This window comes from Hyperolius riggenbachi, chromosome 1, assembly GCF_040937935.1.
Source record: "Hyperolius riggenbachi isolate aHypRig1 chromosome 1, aHypRig1.pri, whole genome shotgun sequence".
NCBI classification, from domain to species: Eukaryota; Metazoa; Chordata; class Amphibia; order Anura; family Hyperoliidae; genus Hyperolius; species Hyperolius riggenbachi.
This window is the reverse complement of record NC_090646.1, coordinates 442,452,244-442,464,312: the sequence shown is the minus strand read 5'-3', so window position 1 is coordinate 442,464,312 and position 12,069 is coordinate 442,452,244. Positions and strand designations below refer to the sequence as shown.

The window sequence follows — 12,069 nt, the reverse complement described above, 5'->3', positions numbered from 1 at the left end:
CGGTCGCTACCTCTGCAACCCCTATTGCTACGCCCCTGCTCACACCTGGAAGGCAGCCTGGTCAGTTTTTTTGCATGCAACCCTGTAGAAGTGAAATTCTCCTAGACAGGGAAACAGTAAGAAAGATCCAATTAGGCTTAACACCAGACACCAAGAGTATGAGCTACATTCATAGCATCTCTTCTTTATTACCTGTATGAGGTTGTTGCTGAGACGTACAAGACGTGGTGTCACTGTGTATTCCTGCAATATGTTGCTGGCAGAAGATAAAGACGCTTCGATCCCTGTCAGTAACTGTGTTGCTGTAGCAACCCAGTCTTCCTTCGCTGAGCTGGATGTTGGGCTATTCATGTGTTGAATGGCTTCATTCAGTGCCACCTCTGAACATTCAAAGCACTGTTTGAAGTCTGAAAGTTTTAGTAAGGAATCCTGTAATATAAAAACAGAAATGAAAGATTACATGATTATAAAATATTAAACATTTTTATAATTTGGTAATTATTTCCTTAAGGCGTTAAATTATTTTATAGGAACTGGTAAGTTTATATTATTCGGCTTACTGAAGATAACTACCTCTGGCAAAATGTAAAACTGCCAATGAAAAGGAACATTAAAGAGGAACTGTCGCGAAAATCTTAAAATTTAAAACACCTACAAATAACAAGTACATTTCTTCCAGAGTAAAATGAGCCATAATTTACTCCTCTCCTATGTTCCTGTCACTTACAATAAGAAGTAGAAATCTGTTATTACCGACAGATTTTGGACTAGCCCATCGTTTCATAGGGGGGTGCTCAGGGTTTTCTTTATTTGTAAAAGCACTTAGTGAATGGCAGTTGCGCCGTCCAACTGCCAAAATAGTGTACAGTGGGCAGAGAGGCTGGCCAACATCATTGTATAAATCTTTTTAGGGAGTGTCTTTATCCTATATAATAAAACCCTACTGTCTGTGCGTCCCGTGTCCCTGTGAGTGTCCCATCTGCACATGTGCTGGGACGCAGAGACAGTGAGGGGGAGTGACGTGAACCGCACGGCCAAGGGGCGGGCCGACGGGCTGGCGTGCGGCATGCTCGGGCGGATGCGCGGCTCGGGTGCGTGCGCGGCGGTCGCATGCGCAATGAAGACCTAGCCCGTTTTTAAACGGGCTTAGATTCACTAGTAAAGAATAAAGGCCATGATAAGAATCCCCTATGGAGAGATGGACTAGCCCAAAACCTGTCACTTCTGTCAGATTTCTACTACCTAATGTGAGTGACAGTAACATAGGAGAGAAGTAATTCATGGCTCATTTTACTCTGGAAGAAATGTACTTATTTGTATGTGTTTTAAATTTTAACATTTTCGCAACAGTTCCTCTTTAACATGATCCTGCCAGCAGAAAGCCCAGTTCCCCTATAAAACTGACACAGCAGCACGGGCGAGTCTTATGCGTCCTGCAATGCGCAACGCTGGATTGCTGAACAACCAGCACCTATAACTAAAATATAACTTATTAGAGTCGAAAAATAGGATTACACAGAGCTAGATACAATGGGGTTGATTCACTAAACCATGCTATGACAAATAGCACGCCTTATCAGAGATAACACTCCTTATCAAAGTTTACACGCCTTAGAGTAGCATAGCGAGCATTACGAACTTATGCCTCCTAATTGGAAATTGCACTCATCCTGCCCTGAGCCCCTGCAGGTTCGTAGAGCTTGCTATACTACTCTGATAAGGCGTGTTATCTTTGATAAGGCGTGCTATCTCAGATAAGACGTGCTATTTGTCATAGCATGGTTTAGTAAATCAACCCCAATGTGTGAAGTGGCAATCAATAAACATCATTATGAACCAGCTTACTTAGAAAATGTGTGATAAGGTTATGTAGATGTGATGCGATAGATGTACCTCAAAATCCTATTTACAGTGATGTGAAAAACTATTTGCCCCCTTCCTGATTTCTTATTCTTTTGCATGTTTGTCACACTTAAATGTTTTTGCTCATCAAAAAACCGTTAACTATTAGTCAAAGATAACATAATTGAACACAAAATGCAGTTTTAAATATTGGTTTTTATTATTTAGTGAGAAAAAAAACTCCAAATCTACATGGCCCTGTGTGAAAAAGTGATTGCCCCCCTAGTTAAAAAATAACTTAACTGTGGTTTATTACACCTAAGTTCAATTTCTGTAGTCACCCCCAGGCCTGATTACTGCCACACCTGTTTCAATCAAGAAATCACTTAAAGAGGAACTCCAGTGAAAATAATGTAATAAAAAATGTGCTTCATTTTTACAATAATTATGTATAAATGATTTAGTCAGTGTTTGCTCATTGTAAAATCTTTCCTCTCCCAGATTCACATTCTGACATGTATTACATGGTGACAGTGTTACTGTGGGCAGGTTATGTAGCTGTTTCTAGCTGTTCTGGCTGTTACAGACAGCTGTAAACAGCCATTTCCTGTCTGTGAACATTGTTACATTGTGGCAGTTTGCCCAGAGTACCGCGGTACTCAGAGCTTCTTGTGGGAGGAGTTTCACCACAATATCAGTCATACAGCGCCCCCTGATGGTCTGTTTGTGAAATGTAATAGATTTGTCATGTAAAAGGGGGTATCAGCTACTGATTGGGATAAAGTTAAATTCTTGGTCGGAGTTTCTCTTTAAATAGGAGCTATCTGACACAGAGAAGTAGACCAAAAGCACCTCAAAAGCTAGACATCATGCCAAGATCCAAAGAAATCCAGGAACAAATGAGAACAAAAGTAATTGAGATCTATCAGTCTGGTAAAGGTTATAAAGCAATTTCTAAAGCTTTGGGACTCCAGCGAACCACAGTGAGAGCCATTATCCACAAATGGCAAAAACATGGAACAGTGATGAACCTTCCCAGGAGTGGCCGGCCGACCAAAATGACCCCAAGAGCGCAGAGAATACTCATCCGAGAGGCCACAAAAGACCCCAGGACAACATCTAAAGAACTGCAGGCCTCACTTGCCTCAATTAAGGTCAGTGTTCACGACTCCACCATAAGAAAGAGACTGGGCAAAAACGGCCTGCATGGCAGATATCCGAGGCGCAAAACACTTTTAAGCAAAAAACATTAAGGCTCGTCTCAATTTTGCTAAAAAACATCTCAATGATTGCCAAGACTTTTGGGAAAATACCTTGTGGACCGACGAGACAAAAGTTGAACTTTTTGGAAGGTGCGTGTCCCATTACATCTGGCGTAGAAGTAACGCAGCATTTCAGCAAAAGAACATCATACCAACAGTAAAATGTGGTGGTGGTAGTGTGATGGTCTGGGGTTGTTTTGCTGCTTCAGGACCTGGAAGGCTTGCTGTGATAGATGGAACCATGAATTCTACGGTCTACCAAAAAATCCTGAAGGAGAATGTCCGGCCATCTGTTCGTCAACTCACGCTGAAGCGATCTTGGGTGCTGCAGCAGAACAATGACCCAAAACACACCAGCAAATCCACCTCTGAATGGCTGAAGAAAAACAAAATGAAGACTTTGGAGTGGCCTAGTCAAAGTCCTGACCTGAATCCTATTGAGATGTTGTGGCATGACCTTAAAAAGGCGGTTCATGCTAGAAAACCCTCAAATAAAGCTGAATTACAACAATTCTGCAAAGATGAGTGGGCCAAAATTCCTCCAGAGCGCTGTAAAAGACTCGTTGCAAGTTATCGCAAACGCTTGATTGCAGTTATTGCTGCGAAGGGTGGCCCAACCAGTTATTAGGTTCAGGGGGCAATTTCTTTTTCACACAGGGCCATGTAGGTTTTGAGTTTTTTTTCTCACTAAATAATAAAAACCATCATTTAAAACTGCATTTTGTGTTCAATTATGTTATCTTTGACTAACAGTTAACAGTTTTTGATGAGCAGAAACATTTAAGTGGGACAACCATGCAAAAGAATAAGAAATCAGAAAGGGGGCAAATAGTTTTTCACATCACTGTAGTTACAGCATACATCTACTAGGTGAGACAAATCATTGTATTGTTTTCAGGGTATTCTATAAACTGGTCAAGGAGGCAAAAATAACAGGGAGTAATTGGAGGCAAGGGAATAGCTTTCAGTTTGGCAAATTCAAATGCTCAGTTTTAAGCCCAATCTACACGATACGATTATTTGTACGATACGATTCTATTTACGATCCGATTAAATCCAACATGACCGATCGGGATTCGATTCGATTCAATTCGATTTGCAATTGCAAAACAATGGCAAATGGAATTGAATCCCGGTCGGACATGTTGGATTGAATCATATGGTAAATAGAATTGTAGTAGAATCACACAAAGAATCGTATCGTGTAGATAGGGCTTTACAATGGCAACAAATAAACACAAAATACACAGCAATAAAATGGAATATAATGGTATTTAAAATAAAAGTGAAACCTAAGTGAGGACGCTCATTCATTAGGAAAATAAGTAAAACAAACAGCTGTTAGCTGCTTCACTATATTGTGAAAACTGGGCAAAGGAATAAAAGGGATATAGATTGACATATTTAAAGAAACAGTATTTTAATAATCATTAAACACAACGGGCAAGCTGGAACCAGTTACCAGATAAGCAAACTGGGTCCCTCCGATAAATGCTGGAGATGTGATCGGGTGAAAGGGAATTTTGGGCATATTTGGGGAAATGTAAATAGTTCAGGGCTTTTGTAGAATAGAATATTTACATTTTGCCACGATTACTGTATGTTGGAGAAACAGTGGTACAATATTAGATAAAGCTTTGTACATTTGGAGGAGCTGATAATATCAGAATAAATCAGAGAACGTTTGTATGATAAATGCAAGAATGTCCATAATTATGTTATTTAGAAATGAATTCTAGTGTATATTTACAGACTGAAAGGACTTTTTTTCCCATTGATTTGGAAGAAAGGGGAGAAGTTTGGAGAAAGGGAGAGGTGAAGATCGTAAAACTCTAGAAAATCTGGAAGCAAGAATGTATTAGGTGAACTTTACTAACAGACACTAGAAAATAGCAACCCAATTCTAGCCAAAACAAGCAAAATGAGTTGATTTTGACAAATATGTGATTAGTTAGTTAGAAGGTATAAGATGTAGATAGCTTTTTTTTTCTTCCCTTGAGTGCGTATAATAGGAACATTTATAAGCATAAACTATGATGCAAAAAAGTCACAAAAACACAAGAACATGCTGGGAAGCCCATCTGTTCTGCTAGGAAAAGACTTAAGCTACTTGTTTAGGAAAATAAATTTGTTATTTGAAAAAAAAAAATGTTATGTTATTCAGAAGCTTGTTGAAATGGAATTAAGGCAGCTTATTTTTATATGGATTAGTGGGCTTTCAAAGATTGTTAAAGGTCCATACAGATGTTAGACATTCATTGCTCGGGCAACATAAGAGACTATCGAAAATCCAGTGTGTACTTTCCCAAAACCGACCCTATGCAAGGACATAATTTGCGATAAGCGCTAGAGAGTTCTAAAATTAGGCAAAGGGAGTGTTGCCAATTCAACTGCATTTAGTACCCGGACCCACGGTAAAGAATTCTCATGGGTGATGTAATCGTCCATCGAGTTCTTTTTTCCCCCATACAACTGAAATTTTTACTAGCAATGCAAAGCAATGCTTCCTGTCAAAAATGGGCAAGAACTTTTTATCTGCTCAGAGCAGGTAAAATGTCCGTACCACCCATGCACCGCCGGCTTCTTTGGGCATTTGGGAGCCTTCTTTACTAAGGAGACCACAGGTGCCTATCCTTTAAATAGGAAAAGGGAGTCATTTTTGACTATTTACCTATTTAGTATAAAAAAAAAGGTTAAAAAGTTAAGAAAAATAAAAAAATCTTTATACCTCCATCTTTTCTACCCCTGTCCACCAAGAGCAAACACCATATTCTGCTTTTTCTTGCCGGCTCTAGGGTGCCATACTATTCAGGTAGCCATGGCAACTCATCTTTAAGGTGCTCCCAGGGCTCCCCATTGGTCCAAGCATGAACCCAATGAGAATCCTACCCAAGGAGGATTTTCATTGGTCAGTTTAGTGGACCAATGTAAAACCTCCTTCAGGGAGCATTCTCATTGGTTGAAACCCTGGACCGACAGAGAGCCCTCAATGAGGCTCAATGAAATGGCAACACCTGGTTTGTTCCAGTGCCCCCAAATAAACACATATGTACATATAACAAAGATTAACTGCTTTCTTTTCAATAGGTGTATATTTACACATTCCAAAGGCAAATCCTATCTCATACACAGAGTATCACTGAAAACAAGTTTTGCAAAATTATGCATCAAGAATTGTAGTAGAGAAACCATAAGGCAGAGAGAGTTACCGTATATACTCGGCTATAGGTCGAAAAATTTTGGACTGACTCAAAGTATAAAAGTGGGTGGGGGTGGGGGTCGCCTTATACTCGAGATAGTCCAAAATTTCCCCACTTATAGCCAGTAATGGGGGAGGCACCTCTTTCTCTCCCCCTTCCTGTAATGCAAAGCAGACAGTTTATTGAAAATTCCCCTCCCTCCCACCACCATGCAAAGGAGCCTCTTGTCTCTATCTCTCCCCCCTGTGTAATCGCTAAAGTGGAAGCTTCTCACTCACTAATCCATCCGAGCGCAGCTCTCTTCTCCCTGTATTCACGCTGGCTGGGCTGTGTGTGCATCAGCTCACAGCTACGGGTCCCGATGTCATGTGACTTCATGTATCTTGTATCACATGACATCGGGAGCTGTAGCTTATGCATACAGCCCAGTCAGCGTGACTACAGGGAGAAGAGAGCTGTGCTCGGATGGATTAGTGTGAGTGAGAAGCTTCCACTTTAGCGATTACACAGGGGGGAGAGATAGAGATAAGAGGCTCCTTTGCGTGGTGGTGGGAGGGAGGGGGATTTTCAGTAAACTGTCTGCTTTGCACCGCCAGATAGCTCAGTGAGTGATTGCTGGCTTCAGTGATCACACAGAGGGGGAGAGGTAGAGAGAAGAGGCCTCTTTGCATGGTGGTGGGAGGGAGGGGGGCTTTTTAGCAAGCTGTCTGCTTACACTGCTGGGAAGGGGAGACAGGGGATAGCTATTGCCCACAAGTGACTGCACAGGCAGGGGGGCACAGGGGCCTCACAGCAGGAGCCACACAGCCAGCAGGACACAGGGGCCACCCAGCATGAGCCACATAGCTAGGGGGACACAAAGGCCACACAGCCAGGGGAAACAGGGGCCACAGCAGAAGCCACACAGCCAGGGGGACACAGAAGCCACACAGCCAGTGGGACACAGAGGACACACTACTAGAGGGGCCACACAGCCAGGGGGACAAAGGGGCCACACTGCTAGAAGAACCACACAGCCCTTAACTTTGCTGCACAGACTTATATTTGAGTAATTATTAAATTCCTGTTTAAGAGGGTCAAATATTGGGGTCGACTTATACATGAGGTTGACTTGAATCCGAATATATTTTTGTGTCATGGAATGTTATTAATTTAACTGCTTGAACACTGTTAGAAATTTATACATTTTAGTCATCATGTTAAATCAAATTGTAATCAGCAGTGCTGTATCTTGTACCAGTGTTCATATTTGTTGTATATCATTGTCTGTATCATTATGTATCCCTTGTTTGTTTTCTTACATTGTACAGCACCACGGAATATGTTGGCGCTTTATAAATAAATAATAATAATAATTTATAAGAGTTTTACAACACAAAGTGTTACCTTAAAGACCAGATACAATTAAATTGTCTAACTATCGCCAGGTGATGTTGTCTAGCCCAATTGGAAAGTGATAACCTTACAAATATAATTATTTTTTGTAACGAAAATCCATAAGCCGCGAAATAAAAAGAGATTACCTGCATAAGCCGCAGCTGGGCTGGTCTTTCAGGTGGCGAGGTCATGAAGTCAAAGGGCTTTGTTCGGCTGTAACCACTCATACACAATGTTGGGCACACCAGTCGAGCCACTGAAGTATAGTCTCCTATGTCATGTAGTCGCTGGATCTCCTCAAGTGACTGGCATCTCTCCAGAGATTTCAAACTATTCTCAATCTAGAAGGAGAAAAGTACCTGTCACCAACTGAATAACAAAGCTAGTTTTACAGCATTCAAAGTTTTCCCTGCACATACATCCCTGACTGTGGTCGCTACGCTGCACTCTGTAATGCATGTGTGGTGACTGGCAAATGTAATGCACAAGAATACTCATGCACAAATGTCAAGCTTCAGCCTACAAAAGCCCTCTCCTTACAGTAGTTAGTGCAGACAGTTATTTTCACTCTTGACCTTGTTCGTATGTTTTCTGTTATTATCCAGCCTGCCTGACCATTCCATATCTGACAATATTACTCCTGACTTTACTCTTCTGCTTCATTTTTTACCTTGGCCTGTTACGGTGACATTGCTTGCACTGACCTCAGTATCGTCTGCTATCTGCCTGACCTGACTTTGGCCTGTGATTTTTGTATTACTTGCTTAACACCAGTTTGTCCTCATATTTACTAGGAATATCAGTGCATCATACCATACAGGGTGCTCTGTTGAAGACAAGGGGCTCTTTAGGCTCCATGACCAGGGTAAGCATGAGCCCTGCATTCCCGATTACGATTATCAAAACAAGAATATATACAGTATGTGTATATACACACTCCTGAAAAATATACAATGCACATGTTCTTAGAAAAAAAGCTAACAGTGGAAACCTGAGTTATAAGCATCAGTGGTAAGCTCCAGCAAACTGGATTTGAAATCTACATACATTTGTAGAAAAAAACTGTACTTAGATCAAAAATTAATTATTCAAACATTGTAATCTATTCACATGAAAATATATGTATTTTAATAAACAGTCAAATTTAAACCTTAACACAGACTAAAGGGGCATTTCGATCAACCAGCACTAAAATTGTTCTGCGCAGACAGCACATGAAAATTTTACTGGTGTGCACACCACTGATGTTGCCCACGTTGCACAATTAGCCTGACCTGTGTTACATCATTTGCATAGCATGTGTTACAGTAGCAACGTGGGCAATACCAAGGTATTGTGGTCGCGCTAACATACTTTACATTAGTGGTGCAAGTACCAGTAAAATTGCTGTGCACTGGTTATTGACTCGGCCCCCAAGTGTGAGTGTTTTCTTTATTCTGTTAAGTAATTGCAGTATACTCTGGAAACCACAGGACCCTGTGCATCCCACAAATAATGAGCCATACACGCGCTATTTCATGTCACAATTCAGCAAAAGAATTACAACTCATGGAGGAATAAAACTAACTTTGCTAATGTTACTACACTAAATTAAGTAATTTCTGTGCTTATCAAATATCATTTGTTAAGGCGCGTTCACAAGTCCACCTTTTCCAACCAACTTGTCGTTCGACTTGTCTTTTATCTGACAAGTCGTTCAAATGACTCATGCAAATGACAATCAGTTGGATGTGTGTACGCACCTTAAAGAGGGACTCCAGCCTAAACAAACATACTGTCATTCAGTTACATTAGTTATGTTAATTAAATTAAAAAGGTAGTATAATCTCTTACCCACACTGTTTTAAAAGAACAGGCAAATGTTTGATTTTATGATGGCAGCCATCTTTTTGGTTGAAAGGAGGTGACAGGGAGCATGAGACACAGTTCCAACTGTCCTGTGTCCTGAGCACCTCTCCCAGTTGCTAGGCAACGTGAATGACAACATAGGAAATCCCATCATGCTCTGCACAGCACCAGGGAAAAAAAGCCCGGGCTTTTTTTCTTTGATGGGTGGAGCTTAGATAAAAATGCAGCTAAAAATGATGCTTTGGTAAGAAAAACAAAGTTCTGATGCTGTGAAACTGTTAAGGAAACACCAAGCCTTTTCAGCTCTGCTGAGTAGATTTTTCGTCCGGAGGTTCACATTAAGAAGGCACCCTGATAATTATGAAGTCTCCTAAAATGTATGATATTAGGAGAAATAAACTTATGGTATAATTAATTGTACGGGTAGTACAGCTAAGAAAAAGAACATTAGTAGCACAGATATGAGTCTCTTATTGTTTCCAGTACAGGAAGAGTTAAGAAACTTCACTTGTTAATGCAAAAGAGCTTCTCTGAGCTCTCCGACTAATTTAGTCAGAGAGCAATGGTATTTTCTGAAGCACTTATACATCAAAGAAACAGTGAAATGGCTGGTGCACACCTAGAGCGCTTCTGAGCTTTGAAAAGCACTTGGCTAATGTATTTGAATAGGTTGGATCATACCAGAGGGATGTGATTTTTTTCCCCAAATGCAAATGTGGGTCTTGCAGCATTTCTGAGGCAATTCAGCCTCAATGTGAAGTATAGGAAAGTGGAAAATCGCTCTGAAAAGCGCTAGAACAGAGCAATTTTCCAAGTGTTTTTTTTTTTTTTTTTAAAAACCTGTACACTTGCAGCTCTACTGTAACTTAAAAAAAAAAAAAGAATTGCTACACCAAAATGCTCTAAAAATCGCCAGGTGTAAATACAAAATTGCTAGGCACATGTCTAGAAACGCTTAGAATAATCACTTCTAAAAGTGCTGAGCATTTGCGATTAAGCTAGTGCGTTTAGGTGTGCACGGCCCAAAGACAATAAGCTTTTACTGCAGAGAAGTTCAGAGAGTCATTAGCTCTACTCTGTTTCATAGTTTAAAATGCAGAGTGTAGTTTGTAAACTAAAAATATTAGAGAATGATGCAATGATGCAAAAAAAAAAAAAAAAAAAAAAAAAAAAAAGCTATATAAAGTAGCAATCAAAAAGTATGTGAACCCTTTGGAATTACATGGATTTCTGCACAAATTGGTTATAAAATGTGATCTGATCTTCATCTAAGTCACAACAATAGACAATCACAGTCTGCTTAAACTAATACCACACAAATAATTAAAGGTGTCCATGTTTTTATTGAACACACCATATAAACATTCACAGTGCAGGTGGAAAAAGTATGTGAACCCCTACACTAATGACATCTCCAAGAGCTAATTGGAGTTGATTGCTACTGTATCCGAAAATAAAAATATTAGACTCTTTTCTTTGCTACTAATGTTCTATTAATTATCCGTACTACACATACAATTCTTTATATATAGGTTTTTTTTGCTTCAGTGTTACTTTAAAGGACAAATGTAGTGAAAGGCATATTGGAGGCTGCATATAGAGGCTAAGCAATACCAGTTTCCTGGCAGCCCTGCTGCTCTATGTGGCTGCAGACACATCTCTGAATCAAACCAGAAACAAGCATGCAGCTAATCTTGTCAGATCTGAAAAAAATGTCAGAAACACCTGATCTGATGCATGCTTGTTCAGGGACTATGGCTAAAAGTATTGGAGGCAGAGGATCAGCAGGGCTGCCAGGCAACTGGTATTGCTTAAAAGAGGATACAGTGGTTTGCAAAAGTATTCAGCCCCCTTGAAGTTTTCCACATTTTGTCATATTACTGCCACAAACATGAATCAATTTTATTGGAATTCCACGTGAAAGACCAATACAAAGTGGTGTACACGTGAGAAGTGGAACGAAAATCATACATGATTCCAAACATTTAAAAAAATAATAATAATAACTGCAAAGTTAAGTGTGCGTAATTATTCAGCCCCCCGAGTCAATCTTTTGTAGAACCACCTTTTGCTACAATTACAGCTGCCAGTCTTTTAGGGTATGTCTCTTCCAGCTTTACACATCTAGAGACTGAAATCCTTGCCCATTCTTCTTTGCAAAACAGCTGCAGCTCAGACAGAATAGATGGACAGCGTTTGTGAACAGCAGTTTTCAGATCTTGCCACAAATTCTCGATTGGATTTAGATCTGGACTTTGACTGGGCCATTCTAACACATGGATATGTTTTGTTTTAAACCATTCCATTGTTGCCCTGGCTTTATGCTTAGGGTCGTTGTCCTGCTGGAAGGTGAACCTCCGCCCCAGTCTCAAGTCTTTTGCAGACTCCAAGAGGTTTTCTTCCAAGATTGCCCTGTATTCGGCTCCATCCATCTTCCCATCAACTCTGACCAGTTTCCCTGTCCCTGCTGAAGAGAAGCACCCCCAGAGCATGATGCTGCCACCACCATATTTGACAGTGGGGATGGTGTGTTCAGAGTG

The 12,069-nt window shown here is 40.4% G+C and overlaps 1 protein-coding gene across 1 annotated transcript in view; it reads right to left on the bottom strand.

Moving 5' to 3' along the window:
- CABIN1 (calcineurin binding protein 1) overlaps positions 1-12,069 on the bottom strand; it is a 306,607-nt gene that overhangs the window by 222,157 nt on the left and 72,381 nt on the right. Inside the window, 2 exon segments of the mRNA XM_068238192.1 lie at positions 193-429; positions 7,828-8,022. Of these exon segments, the coding sequence (XP_068094293.1) occupies positions 193-429; positions 7,828-8,022 (432 nt within the window).